We start from the raw sequence: 22,048 nt of genomic DNA on the forward strand, positions 1-22,048 counted from the left end.
AGTAAAAGTATCAAGATTCTGTATAAAACAAAAGATTCAACCATTGTAAAATTTATAAATTAATAAACAAATGATAAATGAAGAAAAACAAATAAAGTATGGAATAAATGAGTAAATAAAGTACACAGAAAATGCACACACACACACACACACACACACAAAGCAGATCAAGAACACAAAGTGAATAATAAGTGTACAATATAATTCTCTTAAAATTAGAAAGTGTTTATGGGGTTTATTTCCAGCTCTGTGGTATGTGGCCATAAAACTATTTACTGTTCAAAATTAATGACTGTAAAATACACAGCTGTGTGATAAATTAAAACCGGAGTGAAACATTCAGAAGTGTGTATAGCCATGTTGTGTTTTTTTTACCCGATCGAGCTCGAGTGTAAACTTCTGATCCCACGACTGATTACTGACGGGTTTCCAGCTCGTCTGTCCCACTACGGTGTTATCAAGCTTCAACACAGCGCTGATCTCATCTGTTCAACACACGCACACACACACACGCACACACACGCACGCACACACACGCACGCACACACACGCACGCACACGCACACACACACACACCCTTTTACAGACGGGAAAAACAAACCACACTCACCGCCTCTGAGTTATAGTGACTGTGTGGACTTTACTGAAAAGGGAATTACGAAATAAGAAACAATAACAGATACAATCACAGTATTAAATATGTTACGGTAAATATTTCTGTTATAAAAGTTACATAAACACTACATAATAAATATAAATATTTAAGTTATAAAATGTTCTATATCAGTAAAGTGAAATTATTGGGATATTAATAAGCGAAGAGGCGTATGATCAGTCAGTGACTATGTGCAAATAATCATCAGTCATATGATCTGCAGGGAGTAAAACCCTCCGTGTGTTGTGCTCTCACAGGAAAATAATCATCAGCGGGGTGATGTGATAAAGCAGAGTTACTGTTACCACCTTAAAGTTAATTACTTTCCAATAACACCACATCCTGAAGTGTTTTATTCCTCTTATATCACAGCAATTTACCAATGATTACAATTTTTATTTATTAAACAACGACATGTCATACTTTTTATCTGTTTATAGTTACATTTAATGTTATGGAACATCAGTGAAGCAGGTTAGTTCCTGTTCTCGCTTATGTTATAGCAGCTATAAACACTCGTTCCCTCACCAGCCTCTCTTTATTCTCTCTCTTGAAGAAAAAAACGTAGCTTTATGTTACAGAGAAACCGCAAAAACTCGCGTAAACTCCTCTGTCCTGAAGATGTCCGAAAACTTACAGTTACAGCTTTACCTCTGACTGTTACAAAGCACTGACACTGGAGACTCCTTCCATCAATGTTACATAAACATCTCCTTACTTGAGGGAAAACTTTATCATTTTTAATCTGTTTATTATCAGTGAAGCGTCCACTGCACACATCACCGCTGTAAATGAGCTGTTACTATAGTAACGATAATGTATTAGAGCGAGCGCATTAATATAAACCTGCGCTACTGTCAGAGCTGCTGTTATAGAAAATTCATCAACACCTTCTGACCAATCAGGATGCAGAATGCAGCAGTGCAGTGGTATAACATATCTACTGTTACAGTGTGTTAATAATAATCTAGAACTTTACAGTAAGATGTACAGATGCTCGTGAGTTTAGCGTGGTGAGGAAAATGCGGTTACTGAACTGGAGAGTTCGTCGGTTTTGGAGAGGCTGCGGCTGCGACTGTGGCGGCTCATGAAGGACGAGCGCGTGTCGCTGGGGCTCCAGCTGGGCAGAGACGCCGTCACGGCCTTCGAGCGACCCGGAACGTTCTCCAGCAGATCCTGACATCCCATCAGCCGCACATCTAACGTTCCTGCAGAGGAAAATAATCACGATAGGTCAGTTTCTTCATCATCATCATCATCATCATCCCATCTGTTGTTCTCTATAATTCTCTATAACAGCAGCTCTGACAGTAGCACAGGTTTATATTAATGTGCTCTTTCTAATACATTATCGTTTCTATAGTAACAGCTCATTCACAGGGACGGCATTGTACAGCAGACGCTCCACAGAAACGGATTAAAAGAAACGTGTCTAATTGTTGATGTTTTCATTTTGTACCATTTATGGAAGGAGTCTCCAGTGTCAGTGCTCTGTAATAGTCAGCGGTAAAGCTGTAATTAAGTCTTCAGTAAGTGAAAACAGGAACTAACTTGTTTTCCTGGACATTCCACAACATTACATCTGTTTATGTAACTATAAACGGATAAAAAGTTTGATGTGTTGTTCTGTAATAAATAATTTGTAATTGTTAGCAAATTGCTGTGGTATAAGAGGAATAAAACACTTGGGGACATGCTGTTGTAGGAAAATAATCGACTTTGGGGTGGTAACAGTAACTCTGTTACTCATGCAGCTGTTCCACAAAAGTGTTAAGATGAGAAAGTCTTACTACGGATGTTGTTAGAATTTCTTTCTAATAGTGATGTCATGTAGTAAAAAGAAGTTCCTGATGATCAGCTATGAGGCTTCTGTCACTAACAAGTACATAAAGCTTATAGCCACCAGTTTAGCATCATCCAAACTGCAAAATTATTGTCACACATTCGTCTGAAAAGTCTCAGTTAGTACATAAATATGTTTCATTAAACAGCACAGTAAGAATCACTTCAATGACAAATTTAGGCCACGCCCCCTACTTGAGTCCGACGCGTCAAGATTTTATGCTGCAGCTTTTACTCTCTGTGACTTTCTTTGTCCTTTTGTCTATGTTTATAGATAACAGCTACAAATATACAGTGACAGAAACTACATCAACAAATCTGAGACGCTAAACTGCACCATACTAAACTGGAGGCCGTTAGCTTGCATTACTTTAGCCTTGTAGCTCCAGTGCAAAACTAAAGAAGCAAACTTCATACCAAACACGTCTCGGCTGAGAGACTAGATCTGGGTTAAAGAGGACGTCATTGGTGACTGAAGTGTGTGTGTGTGTGTGTGTGGGTGCGTGCGCTCACCGGTGAGAGCGGCGGGTTTAGCCAGCGTGCCGTACGGTGACGGTGTGTGTGTGGAGACGAGGCTGTGTCTCGGGCTCAGAGCGGCCGAGCTCATGAACACCAGCTCCTCCATGATCACGCTGCTCTTGGGATGCTGAGGGGGGAGTTCACTCAAACGCTGCTCTAACGACAACTTCAACAGGTCCAACTTCTGACTGGACTCGTTAAAGCGAGCCTGAGCCTGTGGGACACACACACACACACACACACACACACACACACACACACACACACACACACACAACATAGGTTCATTATCTGAGACTAATTAAAAGGAGCATAAAATCATGTCCTTCATCTAAAAAGCAATCCTATACTTCTGTGAAAGCAGAAAACCAACAGTGTAATACAAAAGTAAATAAAGTAAGTAAATAAATATATAGTGTAACAATAGCTCATGTAACAAACAGTGTAATAAGTCAATAAATATATATTAAGTAAGTAAACAAGAAAATAAATAAATGAATAATAGCATAAAAGTAAATGATAAATTAAAATTGCAATAATTTATGAAACTTTATTATTATAATTTATGAAACTTCTAATTTATGAAGAATTAAATGAACAGCACAATACATAAGTAATTCAGTAAATGAATCAATAAACAATGTAACACAAATAATTCAATAAATAACCAAGTAAAAATTAAACAATTAAAAAAATAATGATTTGCATGCAGCCTGGACGTGCCCAGCATAGATACACACTGATTTTCTTTTTTTAAATATGTGACAAAACAAAGGTTTTTTTTTTTTAAATAAATAATGAATCTAATGCATATTTTATAAAAATAAAAACATAACACACTGTGACTTGTCATTTCTCATAAACTCACTCTGCTACAACAGTGACTGTTATTTAACAAAACTGAGGCACTTTACTGACTTAGCTGAAGTTAAATAAAGTTTAAAAAGTAATCTAACCTAGCAAGCTAGCAGAGTTACCTAAACTCTGCAGAGACAATAGGCTAGCTAACTTGGCTAAGATGTCAGTGCTTTAGAACTCTTTAGAAAAATTGGAGAGCTACACGGGGAAAGTTGCTTGTATTCAGAGTCGGGTTACACACGTGCTTACGGCAGCTACATTGTTTGGGAAAATGTTCACACAGAGTGGAGAGAGAGAGAGAGAGAGAGAGAGAGAGAAGATGGTGGCAAAGTGACCTCACAATTCTAAACACTGAGCACTTACAAATCAGAAATTATAATACCGTCAAACTAAAGGTGTTAATATACAGTAAGTATGCTCTGAATGCCTGTGTGTGTGTGTGTGTGTGTGTGTGTGCATGTGTGTGTGTGTGTGTTATGTCCGTGCCTCCGAGTGAGTCTTCTTCTCAGCCAGTTTGCCCGAGCCGAGCAGCTTCATGACGTTCTTCGCTCCCTCGGCCACAGCGTGCTCGATGCGAGCGTGATGACACAGTTCCTCCACCCGCAGGTCCAGAGGGCTGATAATGGGCTTCTCTGGAACACAAACACACACACACACACACACACACACACACACACACACACATATCCATTACCACTGGCCAAGCAAGCATAATTTAATTTCTTCTTTAAACAACTGCCTCGTATAAGGCTGATTTCACACTTGGTGAACACTTTGTGTTAGCTGTTGGACTTGTTTCTAAGACGAACTTGTTACGAAGTAAGAAAACGTATTACTGAATACACGGCATGATTATTAAATCAAAGTCATGTAACTGCTACTGTGAGTCTTTGACCTCATGTGGACACGGTGTTCACTATAATCTGGAGTTATTATTATTTATTTTTAATTAAAGACATGTTCATGAAAATGTTAGCACAGGGATTTAGAGATACTGCTGTTACCATCCGCAGCAAAATTCCAGCACAGCTATTACATATTTCACGTTTGTTTTTTTTTCTGCTTTTATATTGGTCTTTTCAGAACAGAGATCAAATTACGGCTGCTTAAATTAAGCACATGGTTTATTTACATGATCAAACATAAACCAAAATGTGGGCACAAATTTATGAATCTGAGAAGAAACAGAGCAGATAAATCATGTGAAAGAATTCTGACATTACTATAAATGATATTACTATATATACTGTGCAAAGGAAAAAATTAAATGTCCTTTAAATGTCCTCTCCAGGCTTCCGTATCATTGACCAATCAGGTTTCGAGTCTGGATATACAGTATCTGCTCTTTTCAGGCAAATAACTCAATAAATTAGTCCTGAATGTGTTAATGAGTCCCTGTAGCATATACAGTTCAGCTAGCCAGCTAAACACTTATGGAACACGGAGGAGGAAATGCATTATCCTTATAATATTGTAAACTGTGATGTCATATTAGCTTGTTTGGATTTTATTTTGTTTTTCTTATTATTATGATGTACAAATGTCTTATAAAGTCCGTTAGGCAGAAGCACAGCGGTGTTAAACGCGGCGATGTTACCGATCAGGTGCTGAGTGTCGAAGCTGAGCTCGTGACTCTGGCTGGCTTTCAGAATCTGCATCCTGATGAACTCGATCTTCATCTTACTGTCCTGAAGCATCTGCTGTGCGGCGGCCAGGAGCTTCCGATCCTACACACACACACACACACACACACACACACACACACACACACACACACAAACACAAACACACACACACACACACACAACTAGTTTATGGCTCTGAATAAGACAGTTATGGAGTGTTACGGAATTCTGGAAGAATAAACACATACTTCTTTCCCTATTCGTCCGTAAACATTGTGTCTTCATCAACTTTTTTTTTTTTAACACTTTCATGCACAGTGTCCATGCTTATGGACAGTCAATTTAAGGCTCTTTTTAAAAAAATATATATATATAGTTTAGTGTAATACAAGATGCAAATCACCTACAAATCAGTAATGAGAGCATTACTGTAAAATGTTTACCTCCTTGCATCATGCAGCACTAAACTGTATAACTTTTGTATGGTCAAAATTTATATTTTAAATAATTTTGGTCTTCAACACTACACATTTTAGACCTGAATGTTAAAAATGTTGGACATTGGAAGATTTATTTATTTTTTTATTATTTCCGGCACACTGTTTTAGTCTTGTTTTTACTCATGGACAATCCATTTACTTTTTAATGCAAGCGATAATCAGACAATCAAAAATCATGTTTCACGCAATTTTAAGTAAAAATCTAAAGAAATAACTGACACATGAAAGGGTTAAACAACAAGCCAGGTTCAGGTCAAGAGCAGAGACAGTTCATAAAATAAAGACTCTATCGAAGTTTGTGAAAACTCTCCTGTTTCTGACTCAACGTCTCTCGCCCTGGTCCGATGAGCTGCCTTCAGCTAAATCATTTACATACAGTGAATATAAAAAGTTTACACGCCCCTGTTAAAATGGCAGGTTTCTGTGATGTAAAAAATGAAAGCGAGATAAATCATGTCAGATCTTTTTTCACCTTTAATGTGATTATAGCAACCAACAAAATTCAACAGAAAAACAAATAAAAACATTTTCGAGAAAGAAAAAGGTAGCATAAGTATGCACACCCCTTAACTAAGCACCTTTTGCTTGTAATACAGCACTCAGTGTTTTTGAGTAACAGTCTACCGGCGCAGCACGTCTTGATTTGGCAATTTGCAGGAGTCTAAAATGTTTTCTCCAGGCATAACACTACCACTATTACACACACTCGTTATACACACTCGTTATACACACTCGTTATACACACTCGTTATACACACTCGTTTCTGTTTCTGCAGCCCCATTTCCTAATCCGAACGCATTTTCTTTAATCACAGGTCTGTCATTAAAGGATCTTCACCGTATAACATGACATGGAGAAGACGTTAGCTCTCAGCCTGTTATTCAGATATTAGGATCTTGTAGAGTGTGACGAGTGATGATCTTAAAACAGCGCTGGAATCAATCACACAGTAAAACTGGCTTAAACCTGTGAACTGGTAACCCTGGTGTGTGTTTATATTGTGTGTGTTTATATTGTGTACGTGTGTGTGTGTGTGTGTGTGTGTGTGTGTGTACCAGCATGAAGATTCACAAATCCATCAGGTTTATCATTAAGCAGAAGACAACACATTGTTCCAGAGCGACCCAAACTGCAAAAAACACCCACACACCAACCGCCTGAGGAGGAGTGAACTACATTCCACCCAGATTCCTCAGGCTGTGTGTGTGTGTGTGTGTGTGTGTGTGTGTGTGTGGAAAGGCTTCTGTTTATCAGTAACTTCCTGCCTGACATCATCCTCTATTTGAGGCAGTGTTATTATCCCGAGTGATGTAACTATCCAAAGGTTTCAGAGTCTTCGCAGGTCAGAGCGAGTGGACTTGTCCTGTTAACTGGGTGGGAAGATTCCCATCGGAATTCCCGTCTCCATGATCATCAGTGTGATACTGACCCATCATGGCTGTGTGTGTGTGTGTGTGTGTGTGTGTGTGGGTGGGAATTCCAGCTCTCTTTAGTGACTCAGAGAAATCGGATCAGTTCAGCAATGAGAGTCGGATCTTTCGGCTCCGAGGCGGCTGTTTACTCCCCCAACCCCCCACAGCTGACCAGAATTCCTGCTCCTCGCCGTTTAGCACTTACATCATTTTTTAACACAATCTTACTTTTCTTTTTGACGAATTAAACAGTGTTACACCTAGCCTTGTCTTTCTTATAAAATCTATTTCGATAAAACTAAAAATCACTGTGCTACGTGTTTGGATCGACGAATACATTATTGCTTTTCAGTGACGTTCCACAAATCCAACTATAAAAAGTTTTTTTTTTTTAAAAATGTGTCGTTCTTTAATAAATAAAAACACTTCAGGACATGAAGAAAAATAAACAACAGTTATCAGTAACTAAGAAGCAAGAAGCTCTCTGTTCTTTCTTTCCATCTTTTCTGTCTTTGTTTCTGGATCTTTCTGTCTTTCCTTCTTTTCTTCATTTTGTGCTTCTTTCTTTCTTTTTTTCATTTATTCAGGCTTTCCACTCTTCTTTCTGTCTCACTCTCATTCTTTCCATCTTTCTTTTTATCTTTCCACCTTTCTTTCTGTCTCACTCTCATTCTTTCCACCTTTCTTTCTGTCTCACTCTCATTCTTTCCATCTTTCTTTCTGTCTCACTCTCATTCTTTCCATCTTTCTTTCTGTCTCACTCTCATTCTTTCCATCTTTCTTTCCACCTTTCTTTCTGTCTCACTCTCATTCTTTTCATCTTTCTTTCTGTCTTTCTTTGCACCTTTCTTTCTGTCTCACTCTGATTCTTTCCACCTTTATTTCTGTCTCACTCTCATTCCTTCTTTCCATCTTTCTTTCTTTCCTTCATTCTGTCTTTCCATCTTTATGTCACTCTTTCCATCTTTCTTTCTACATTTCCATCTTTTCACTATCCATCCATCCATTATTGGTCCAGAATACAGAGTGAAAGTGAATTGTGCACATGGGCTTTTTAAGGCTTGAATGATTGGGTTGTTTGGGTCGTTACCTTGGACGAGCCGTTGGAGTACATCTGGATCATGTTCTCTGCTCCCTGTTTCACTTTGAGCTCGATGTGGATCTGTTTCTTCAGCGCTGCCAGGCGGCTCTCGCTGTTCGGCGTGTCCGGTGTCAGAGGGCATTCTGGGAAAAGGAACGACAAAACGACAGAGTTACCCGAGAGATGCGTCAGAGTTCATTAACTTCATTTTATACCACATCGCTGCTGAAGTCTGGATTCTGTTCCACGACATTAAATGTAAATATAAACGGATAAAAGTACACAGTGCTGGTCTTTAAAAAAAATGCAATTGTTGGCATAGAGCTGTGTGAGGAATAAAACACATGCTGTTACAGGAAAACAATCAACTTCAGGGTGTTATTAGTGACTCTGCTTCGTCACACCACCCCGTCGCTGATTACTTTACCATCACAGCAGCACACACAGTGCTTTATTCCTTAATTAACTCCGCGTGCAATCACCGTTGTGCGTTAGAACAGTCACAGCTGTCCTCGATGCACTTCCTCACGTCTTCAGAGGGAGGAGCTGAGAGGCGACAAGGAGGAATTGAACTGAGAAGGACAGAATCTCACATAGCAGCTGGTGCATGCTGGGAAGTTTATTATGATTGTGTTGCCATGGTGACGTATGTTTGTGATAAATTTGGGTTCAGTTTCATAGAGAATTTGGTACGAATCATCACTTTGATAAGTACTTTATATATTTGAATACAGACATGTTTAATAGAATGAATGCAAAAGACCTGACTCTAAATCTGTGAACACACACACACACACACACACACACACACACACACACACCTGTTAGCAGTGAGTTTGAAGGTAACATGAGCTGGAGGAGCTCGAGTTTTGCTCCACTGCCTCTGGGCAGAACAGGTTGATGAACTTGAAGAACCGTAAGACAAAAGCATAAACTATCGTAACGGCAAAGCCTCAGCAGTGACAGATGACTTTACTGATTCATGTTCAGACTGGAATCGCATGCAACGCAGTGAACGAACGAACACACACACACACACACACACACACACACACACACACACACACACACAGAGAGAGAGAGAGAGGAAACCTGTTCGACTTCTTCAATAGCACCTCCAAGACTCTCACAAAAGCAATTAAAGCAACTCAACAACAGAGTCACAATCACGATCTTCCTTTTCCAGCGGCTATTCCGGATGAACGGACAAAAAGCATCGCTCACACCAACGACCGTCACTCAACCCACAAGGCGTGTGCTGATCACAACAATCCCCATTACAGTGATAATACTGTAGCTACACGCAGAGTTACTGTTCCCACCCTGAAGCGGATTACTTTCCTCTAACGGCGCATCCACAGGTGTTTTATTCCTCTTACACCACAGCAGCTTCCCATCGATTACAATTTTTCAAGTATTAAAGAACAACACGTCAGACTTTTTAGCCATTTGATGTTGTGGAACGTCCATAAAAAAAGGTCGTTCCTGTTCTCACTTACGTTATAGCAGCTATAAACTGTCGATCCCTCTCCAGCCTCCTTTTTTCACCAAATACAGACTTCAAAATAAGCTTTCAGTGAGAATTCACTTGGTTTATAATTAATCACATGAGGTTTCTTTTTCCCCAGCACGTTTCAGAACAAAATTATATCTTCTATTTATTATTCCTACAGTGAAACACAGAACTCGTGCTGTTTCTCGCTTTTTGTTCTCTGTGTAATTCAGTACATTCTGGTGTGGTTCATGTGACAGCGCCTCCTAGAGGACATGCTCAGGTCATGTGCAAGTATGAACACTTCACCCCATGAGAGCGTCCGCTCACGACGTCCTGACGCACAAAAAAGGCTTTTATACTCCACAGATAAACAACTGACCAGAATGTTTCAAACACTTGAGACCTAAACACAAACACAACGAGCAAACATCTCATTTTATAATAAACTTCAATGCTTTATATTTGATAATCTTTAAAACTGATAACCAGCTTGATTTTGCATTTAGTAGATTCAAGATCAACAACATGCTGGAAAAATGGCGGTAAGATTTAAGGTGGTCGTCTAGCGACAGCCCATAATGACACACCTGTTTTCCTACAGCAAGCCTCAAGGGTCATTAGGTCAGAAGGTTTAAGAAACCTGTATTTCACTAGACCCTATGTTTGGCAGTTATAAGTAGAACATGTGCTGTTAGACTGAATCTAAATGATCTCTTCAAAATACTTCTTCTAAGATGTAAAATCTAAAAATCATTTTCAGGGAAATGTTTCAATGTCAATGATTTACAGTCCCATCAGTGACGAACACAAGTTTCAGAAATACAGACCCTGTTTTCTTGTTTCAGTTTGTTCACGATTTCATTTTCGAAGAAGCAAAAGAAACACATGGTGCTTTTAAATTTATATGTGCTATTCCTGACAAGAAAAACAAAAAAAGGACCTTTTTTTATTTCACAATAATCAAACAACCATTATATTTTTATTTTTTTATTTCTGTTACTGACATGAAAATTGAATGGCCATAAAGTCCACAAACTGTACCTCTGACCCACTGCCTGAGGCAGAATGTTTCAGTAGTGTAGTAAAAAAAACAACATTCTGCACTTAGAAGAATCCAGACTAGTTTCTTTATGAGTACTCCTTTCTGCTTTACTCTTGTGAAATCTCCTCCATGCTTTTGTGTCTCAGATTAAAAAGCTACTAAACGTCCTTGGCCTGGATGAAAAGCTTCATTCTTCATTATTTGTTTCATTATCAGCGTGTTGAGTGAGAGCAGAAAACCCAGTGCACTGAGACGTTACCTAACAGGAGCTCTTCTGGATCCTTGACCACGATGTGAGCATTGAGCTCCTGCAGTTCCTGGTGCAGCTCCTCCACCTTCTTGTTGCTCTTCTTCAGCATCGTGTCCACATACGCCAGCCTCTTCTTGTCCGTGGTGACGCGCCGCAGGTTCTCCGCTCCCTCCTTGATCTTCAGCTCTTTTCGGATCTCGCGCTTGATCTGCTCGCGGATCTCGTCCAGCTTCTGCTGCACCATGGTGTCTGACAGGTCCAGGTGATGACCCAGGCCCAGCCGATCTGACACCATGTGACCCTGGAGACGAGAAAAGTAACAAGTGAAGGCAGAGTTTCACATGGCTGAAGATCTTCAGTCATTCTGAAAAGAATTCAACATCATAGCTACACATGTGCAATAATTCAGTGTAGATATATAAGGAATAAACCTCTGTAACTGTTACCACCCCAAACACTGATTATTTTCCTATAACAGCACATCCCCAAGTTTCATTCCTCATAAACCACAGCAATTTACAAACTAGTTGTTGGAAAACCTAATTACAGCTTTACCTGAGTGTTACAAGGCGCTGACACTGGAGACTCCTTCCATAAATGCTACATAAACATCTCCTTACTTTATGAAAGCTTCACCATATCAACAGTTACACACAGTTTTTAATCCATTTATGTGAAGTGTTCGCTGTACACATCCCCGTGACTGAGCTGTTACTATAGAAACGATAACGTATCAGAATGAGTGCATTAATATAAACCTGCGCTACTGTCAGAGCTGCTCATTATCCATAGTGTTATAGGAACCATCCGGCTCCTCTGTCCTCCTGAAAAACCTCCATTTTGCTCCTTTAACACACTCATCCAGTAGGATGAGTCAAGGGCTTATAAGCTTATAGTCACTTCCTAAACACACACACACACACACACACTCACTCACACACACACACTCACACACACACACACTCACTCTCACACACAGGAAATGTCTGGATGAGGGGAAAGTTTAATTACACAATGCTGGGAAATGTGATGATATAATATTGATATGGTGATAAATTATAGTACAATACACTTTTCTAAAATATCACAGGTATCATTTGTGTTTTTATAACAAATGCAAACTCTGATCTATATCATTTACATAGATTTCTTTTACTTTGCTTTATTTTTTAAAAATGAAGCACTACTTTTTTCAGACAGTGCTGTAAACATGCTACACTGCTGCCCCTGCTGTCACTTCTAGCATGTTTCTAACTTTATCATACACAGCGACAATGAAACACGCAGAAGAACACAGCATTGTTGATCATCTAACACAGAGAAGGTTCTAGTTTTGGCGAAGCGCTGCACACGGCCACGCTCGCTATATCTATATCACTATACGCCTTTCCTCCAAGCCGCTCTCTCTTTCACTTCATAATGACAACCTGATCATTACTGACAGTACGAGCCATTCTGAAAAATCTCTTTCTTTTGTGTTACCTATACAACATCAGTTAACGCTGTGAATCCACAACACTCCTGGCTTAACAATCCAAAACGTATATAAATATACAACCCTGTGCAAAAGTATTGGCACACGTAAAGGTATTCTGTAACTACATTTTTACACATACAAACTATAAAAATCAGGAAAACATGAAACCCTTTGCCTTTAATCAGAGCTGTCTCATGTTTACTGTCAAATCAGCTGGTAAGCTTTTCCTGGATCTTGGAGAAACTGATGCAGCTCTTCTACACACTTTTGTTCTCACTTCTGTTTCTGCAGTAAAACCAGAACAGTCTGCATCATGGTTTTATCAGAAAAATGCTCAGTTTACTTCCTTAATCACAACTTTTTTTGGAGTGTATTCCTGCCTCGCACTGTGTGTTTTCCCAGGATAGACTCTGGATCCACCATGACCTTCACCAGGACAAAATGTTTACTGAAGATAAATAACAATGTCTGGAAACCTAATATTTCTTTCTACTGACACGTTAAACAAGAAGACATCATATAAACATCAAAGCAAAATGCATATATAAAAAACTGAGGGTGCCTAGACTTTTGCGAGAGTAAATTTATAGGAATGATACTACAAGCGCTAACCCCACCCCTCACTCTAACTAACCAATCAGAACAGTTCGTCCGTACAGGAGAGCATATCAAGATCAAAGGAAATGAACTCTAATGTTATTATCATTATTATCAGTTATAATGATATGTTAAGATAATAAACTCACAGTAGTGTAATCACGGACACTCAGGTAGCTCCTGAGATAAAATCTGTGCGAGTCACCAAAGGATTTCATCTTCTAATGCAACACAATATGGACAAAAGGAAATAATGCAATGCCATAACGATAGCAGGAACGCGTTATCTTTTACGTAATACTGTAATAAGATCATAAACCGTGATACCAGGATATAAAACTTTCCTATTAGCACGTGCCCAAGGTGTTTATTGAGATGATAAAGCTCTGAGAGATCGTGCACTGATCTGATGTGTGTATGTACACATGCAACATTCATCCAGCAAACATCTTTACACACAAACACGAGACTAAAAGAAGTGAAGAGCTTCAGGGTTGCAAACACAGACAGACGCGGCAAACGAGAAAGTGAAATACTGAGAAAACGAGAGAAAGAAGGAGACAGAAAACGGTGAAACATGCAGCGATACTGATTCAGCGCCAACGTTCTCAGTCTCAGATCTCTGAGCTGCTCATTTGTGCTAAACATCATTAAAAATGATTCTTCAGCAAGTGAAAATATTCTGTATACTGCTAAAAATATTATACAAGATGTCTTTTTATGAGATTATTATAAATCAGAGATTATTCAGCCTGTTTTTGGATGCTTCATTCTTAAGCTTTTTCTTATTTTCTTATTCTTATGATAGAAAATGTTGATTTTTTTTGCAGAAGTAAATGCTTAAAATTACAAATATGATCTGCCAATAGAACAAGCTTGAAACGAGTAAAATTGATTTAATAAATCATGTACTTGGTTTATTGTTGTCTTATAAACAGGAAATATTAAATACATTACTATATTCTAGATATTTTCAGCTGATAAGATGTCTTTTTTTGCAGTGATGTCAGTGTGCTTAAGGACAGTTTATCTTTTACTTGTGAATATAATATACTTTTTTAAAATTATTTAGGTACATATTTATACCTTAGCGACTAAAAGCTAGTTAAAGCTACACCTCATGCACCTTCCCAGGTAAAGGTACAAAACTCACACTGTTGGTGGCACCGTACAGTTTGGTACCTTTACTACAGAAATTGTGCGAAGTCTTAATTGTTAAATGAAACCTCACGCGTGTTCATGGTATAAAAATGTCAGTGGATCAGATCTGGAAGAGAAAACTCGCAAAATCCGATCTGTTACAGTACCGCGTTTCAGTCCAACGCCTACACCGGTACTGATATTCGGTACATTCAGTGTATTTGCTACGTCACTAACACTAACACTAACACTAACAGAACCACAAACACTAAGAGGAACAGAAACAGAAACACTCCCAGCTAACAGGAACAACACAAACACAGCGTAATGTCCACTGAAAAGAAAAACAACGCAAGAACAAAACAAAAGGCTGTGAGTCAGTCTGAATCAGCTCCGAGTTCAAAGACACGACGTCAGGCAAGAACGACCACATCTAACACGCGAACGCTTCAGAGCTCCAACGTTATTAAAACACAAACTCGCAAATGTGAAGGTGTTGATTAATCCTCTAGAACAGCGGCTCTGACAGTAACGCGCTCGTTCTAATACGTTATCGTTTCTATAGCAACAGCTCGTTCACAGGGACGTGTACAAGCATAATAAAAAATCCTCCATCTGTACGGAGACGTTTATGTAGCACTGATGGAAGGAGTCTCCAGTGTCAGCGCTCTGTAACAGTCAGAGGTAAAGCTGGAACTACGTTTTCTGACTTCTTCAGGACAGAGGAGTTTCTCGGGAACATGACAAGCCACGACTTTTTGTGTTTTTAACTCGAAAAGAGAGAAAAGAGAGAGTGATGAGCTGATATTGATTTACAGAGAAACATGAATATAGTGGAGCTTTAAGAATAATCTCAGGGACACTGTTGGATCTTAAGAATCACCGATGCAGCTTTAAAGCTTTACAGTGGAGCACTTCAGTCCAACATCATTATACTCATTATACTCATTATACGTCTCCTACGGCTACATCCCTAACACTAACACTAACACTAACACAGCGCACGAACACAGAGCACTAACACTAACCCTAACACAGTGCACTAACACTAACACTGCGCTCTAACACTAACACTAACCCTAACACAGTGCACTAACACAGAGCACTAACACTAACACAGAGCACTAACACTAACACAGAGCACTAACACTAACACAGAGCACTAACACTAACACAGTGCACTAACACTAACACTAACACAGTGCACTAACACAGAGCACTAACACTAACACAGAGCACTAACACTAACCCTAACACAGTGCACTAACACTAACACTGCGCTCTAACACTAACACTAACCCTAACACAGTGCACTAACACTAACACAGTGCACTAACACTAACACAGTGCACTAACACTAACACAGAGCACTAACACTAACACAGCGCTCTAACACTAACACTAACACTGCGCTCTAACACTAACACTAACCCTAACACAGCGCACTGACACTAACACTAACCCTAACACAGCGCACTGACACTAACACTAACCCTAACACAGTGCACTAACACAGAGCACTAACACTAACACAGTGCACTAACACTAACACTAACACAGAGCACTAACACTAACACAGTGCACTAACACTAACACAGTGCACTAACACTAACACAGTGCACTAACACTAACACTAACACAGAGCACTAACACTAACACAGTGCACTAACACTAACACAGTGCACTAACACTAACACTAACACAGCGCTCTAACACTAACACAGTGCTCTAACACTAACACAGCGCTCTAACACTAACACAGCGCTCTAACACTAACACAGAGCACTAACACTAACACAGCGCTCTAACACTAACACAGAGCACTAACACTAACACAGCGCTCTAACACTAACTCTAACACTAACACTAACCCTAACACAGCGCACGAACACAGCACTAACACTAACACTAACACAGCGCTCTAACACTAACTCTAACACTAACACTGACACTAACACAGAGCACTAACACTAACACAGTGCACTAACACTAACTCTAACACTAACACTGACACTAACACAGAGCACTAACACTAACACAGTGCACTAACACTAACTCTAACACTAACACTGACACTAACACAGAGCACTAACACTAACACAGTGCACTAACACTAACACTAACACAGAGCACTAACACTAACACAGTGCACTAACACTAACACAGAGCACTAACACTAACACTGCGCTCTAACACTAACACTGCGCTCTAACACTAACACTGCGCTCTAACACTAACACAGCGCTCTAACACTAACTCTAACACTAAGACTAACACTAACACAGCGCACGAACACAGAGCACTAACACTAACACAGCGCTCTAACACTAACTCTAACACTAACACTGACACTAACACAGAGCACTAACACTAACACAGCGCTCTAACACTAACACTGTGCACTAACACTAACTCTAACACTAAGACTAACACTAACACAGCGCACGAACACAGAGCACTAACACTAACACAGCGCACTGACACTAACACTAACACAGTGCACTAACACTAACACAGTACACTAACACAGAGCACTAACCCTAACACAGTGCACTAACACTAACACTAACCCTAACACAGTACACTAACCCTAACACAGTACACTAACCCTAACACAGTGCACTAACACTAACACTAACCCTAACACAGTGCACTAACACTAACCCTAACACAGCGCACGAACACAGAGCACTAACACAGTGCACTAACACTAACACAGAGCACTAACACTAACACAGCGCTCTAACACTAACTCTAACACGAACACTGACACTAAGACTAACCCTAACACAGTGCACTAACACTAACCCTAACACAGCGCACGAACACAGAGCACTAACACTAACACAGCGCACTAACACTAACACTAACACTGCGCACTAACACTAACACTGCGCACTAACACTAACACTGCGCACTAACACTAACACTGCGCACTAACACTAACACTGCGCATTAACACAGAGCACTAACACTGCGCACTAACACTAACACAGCGCACTAACACTAACCCTAACACTGCGCTCTAACACTAACACAGCGCTCTAACACTAACACAGCGCACTAACACTAACACTGCGCTCTAACACTAACACTGCGCTCTAACACTAACACTAACACAGCGTTCTAACACTAACACAGCGCACTAACACTAACCCTAACACTAACACAGCGCACTAACACTAACACAGCGCACTAACACAGCGCACTAACACTAACACAGAGCACTAACACTAACACAGCGCACTAACACTAACACAGTGCACTACACAGCGCACTAACACTAACACAGCGCTCTAACACTAACACTAACTCTAACACAGCGCACTAACACTAACACAGCGCTCTAACACTAACACTGTGCACTAACACAGCGCACTAACACTAACACTGCGCACTAACACTAACACTGCGCACTAACACTAACACAGTGCTCTAACACTAACACTAACACAGCGCACTAACACTAACACAGTGCACTAACACTAACACTGTGCTCTAAAACTAACACAGTGCACTAACACTAACACTAACACAGCGCACTAACACTAACACAGTGCACTAACACTAACACTGTGCTCTAAAACTAACACAGTGCACTAACACAGCGCTCTAACACTGCGCTCTAACACTAACACAGCGCTCTAACCCTAACACTAACCCTAACACAGCTCACTAACACTAACACAGCGCACTAACACTAACACAGCGCACTAACACTAACACAGCGCACTAACACTAACACTAACACAGCGCATTAACACTAACACAGCGCACTAACACTAACACAGCGCACTAACACTAACACAGCGCACTAACACTAACACAGCGCACTAACACTAACCCTAACACAGCTCACTAACACTGTGCACTAACACTGACACAGCGCACTAACACTAACACAGCGCACTAACACTAACACTAACACAGCGCACTAACACTAACACTAACACAGCGCACTAACACTAACGCAGTGCACTAACACTAACGCAGCGCTCTAACACTAACGCAGCGCTCTAACACTAACGCAGCGCTCTAACACTAACACTGCGCTCTAACACTAACACTGCGCTCTAACACTAACACAGCGCACTAACACTAACACAGCGCACTAACACTAACCCTAACACAGCGCACTAACACTAACCCTAACACTAACACAACGCACTAACTCAGTGCAGTAACACAGCGCAGTAACACAAACACAGCGCACTAACACAAACACAGCGAACTGACACTGACACTAACACAGCGCACTAACACAAACACAGTGCACTAACACTGACACTAACACAGCGCACTAACACAAACATAGCGCACTAACACAGCGCACTAACACAAACACAGCGCACTAACCCCACTAACACAGTGCAATAATACTAACACTAACACAGCGCATTAACACTAACACAGCGCACTAACACTAACACAGCGCACTAACACTAACACAGCGCACTAACACTAACACAGCGCACTAACACTAACACAGTGCACTAACACTAACACAGCGCACTAACACTAACACAGCGCTCTAACACTAACACAGCGCTCTAACACTAACACAGCGCTCTAACACTAACCCTAACACTAACACAACGCACTAACTCAGTGCAGTAACACAGCGCAGTAACACAAACACAGCGCACTAACACAAACACAGCGAACTGACACTAACACAGTGCACTAACTCAGCGCACTAACACAGCGCACTAACACAAACACAGCGCACTAACCCCACTAACACAGCGCACTAACACAAACACAGCGCACTAACCCCACTAACACAGTGCAATAATACTAACACTAACACAGCGCACTAACACTAACACAGCGCGCTAACACTAATACAGCGCACTAACACTAATACAGCGCACTAACACAGTGCACTAACACTAATACAGCACACTAACACAGCGCACTAACACTAACACAGCGCACTAACACTAACACTGTGCACTAACACTAACACTGTGCACTAACACTAATACTCACACAGCACACGAGCACAGCACAACTAGCACAAACACAGCACACTAACACAGCGCACTAACACAGTGCAACTAGCACAAACACAGCACACTAACACAGCGCACTAACACTAACACAGTGCACTAACGCAGTGCAACTAGCACAAACACAGCGCACTAACACAAACACGGTGCACTAACACAAACACAGCGTACTAACACTAACACAAACACAGCGCACTAACACTAATACAGCACACTAACACAGTGCACTAACACTAATACAGTGCACTAACACAGCGCACTAACACTAATACAGCGCACTAACACTAACACAGCGCACTAACACTAACACAGCGCACTAACACTAACACAGCGCACTAACACTGACACTAACACATCGCACTAACATTAACACTGTGCACTAACACTGTGCACTAACACTAATACTCACACAGCACACGAGCACAGCACAACTAGCACAAACACAGCACACTAACACTAACACAGCGCACTAACACTAACACAATGCACTAACACAATGCAACTAGCACAAACACAGCACACTAACACAGCGCACTAACACAGCGCACTAACACTAACACAGTGCACTAACACAAACACAGTGCAACTAGCACAAACACAGCGCACTAACACAAACACAGTGCACTAACACAAACACAGCGTACTAACATTAACACTCTGCACTAACACTGTGCACTAACACTAACACTGCAATAACACTAATACTCACACAGCACACTAACGCAGCGCACTAACTCAAACACAGTGCACTAACACAGCGCACTAACACTAACACTAATACAGTGCACTAACACTAACACTAACCCTAACACAGTGCACTAACACTAACACAGAGCACTAACACTAACACAGTGCACTAACACTAACACAGTGCACTAACACAGAGCACTAACACTAACACTAACACAGAGCACTAACACTAACACAGAGCACTAACACTAACACAGCGCTCTAACACTAACGCTAACACAGCGCACTAACCCTAACACAGCGCTCTAACACTAACCCTAACACAGCGCTCTAACACTAACACTAACACAGCGCTCTAACACTAACACTAACACAGCGCTCTAACACTAACACTAACACAGCGCTCTAACACTAACACAGCGCACTAACACTAACACAGCGCACTAACACTAACCCTAACACAGCGCTCTAACCCTAACACAGCGCTCTAACACTAACACAGCGCTCTAACCCTAACACAGCGCTCTAACACTAACCCTAACACAGCGCTCTAACACTAACACAGCGCTCTAACACTAACACAGCGCTCTAACACTAATACAGCGCACTAACACAGTGCACTAACACTAATACAGCACACTAACACAGCGCACTAACACTAACACAGCGCACTAACACTAACACAGCGCACTAACACTAACACAGCGCTCTAACACTAACACAGCGCTCTAACACTAACACTGTGCACTAACACTAACACAGCGCACTAACACTAACACAGCGCACTAACACTAACACTGCGCACTAACACTAACACTAACACAGCGCACTAACACTAACACAGCGCACTAACACTAACACAGCGCACTAACACTAACACTGTGCTCTAAAACTATCACAGTGCACTAACACTAACACAGCGCTCTAACACTAACACAGCGCTCTAACACTGCGCTCTAACACTAACACAGCGCTCTAACCCTAACACTAACCCTAACACAGCTCACTAACACTAACACAGCGCACTAACACTAACACAGCGCACTAACACTAACACAGCGCACTAACACTAACCCTAACACAGCTCACTAACACTGCGCACTAACACTAACACAGCGCACTAACACTAACACAGTGCACTAACACTAACACTAACACAGCGCACTAACACTAACACAGTGCACTAACACTAACACTAACACAGCGCACTAACACTAACACAGCGCACTAACACTAACACAGTGCACTAACACTAACACTAACACAGCGCACTAACACTAACACAGCGCACTAACACTAACACAGCGCACTAACACTAACACAGCGCACTAACAGTGCAACTAGCACAAGCACAGCGCACTAACACAAGCACAGCGTACCAACATTAACACTTTGCACTAACATTGTGCACTAACACTAACACAGTGCAATAACACTAATACTCACACAGCACACTAACGCAGCGCACTAACACAGACACAGTGCACTAACACTAACTCAGCGCACTACACAGCGCATTAACACTAACTCAGCGCACTAACGCAGTGCACTAACGCAAATATTAATCCTAACACAGTGCAATAATACTAACACTAACACAGCGCACTAACACAAACACAGCGCACAAACACAAACACAGCGCACTAACACAAACACAAACACAGCGCACTAACACAAACACAAACACAGCGCACAAACACAAACACAGCGCACTAACACAAACACAAACACAGCGCACTAACACAAACACAAACACAGCGCACTAACACAAACACAAACACAGCGCACTAACACAAACACAGTGCACTAACACAACCACAGCGTACTAACATTAACAATCTGCACTAACATT

The 22,048-nt window shown here is 40.8% G+C and overlaps 1 protein-coding gene across 1 annotated transcript in view; it reads right to left on the reverse strand.

Moving 5' to 3' along the window:
• Positions 1–22,048, reverse strand: part of pkn2a (protein kinase N2a) — a 37,596-nt gene that overhangs the window by 14,198 nt on the left and 1,350 nt on the right. The window contains exons 2-8 of the mRNA XM_026935004.3: positions 11,290–11,581; positions 8,503–8,636; positions 5,472–5,601; positions 4,361–4,506; positions 3,011–3,230; positions 1,693–1,863; positions 376–485 (exon numbers count right to left, since the gene is read on the reverse strand). Of these exons, the coding sequence (XP_026790805.1) occupies positions 376–485; positions 1,693–1,863; positions 3,011–3,230; positions 4,361–4,506; positions 5,472–5,601; positions 8,503–8,636; positions 11,290–11,581 (1,203 nt within the window). The remainder of the gene's footprint in view (positions 1–375; positions 486–1,692; positions 1,864–3,010; positions 3,231–4,360; positions 4,507–5,471; positions 5,602–8,502; positions 8,637–11,289; positions 11,582–22,048) is intronic.

This window comes from Pangasianodon hypophthalmus, chromosome 14 (genome assembly GCF_027358585.1).
Source record: "Pangasianodon hypophthalmus isolate fPanHyp1 chromosome 14, fPanHyp1.pri, whole genome shotgun sequence".
Taxonomy (NCBI): Eukaryota; Metazoa; Chordata; class Actinopteri; order Siluriformes; family Pangasiidae; genus Pangasianodon; species Pangasianodon hypophthalmus.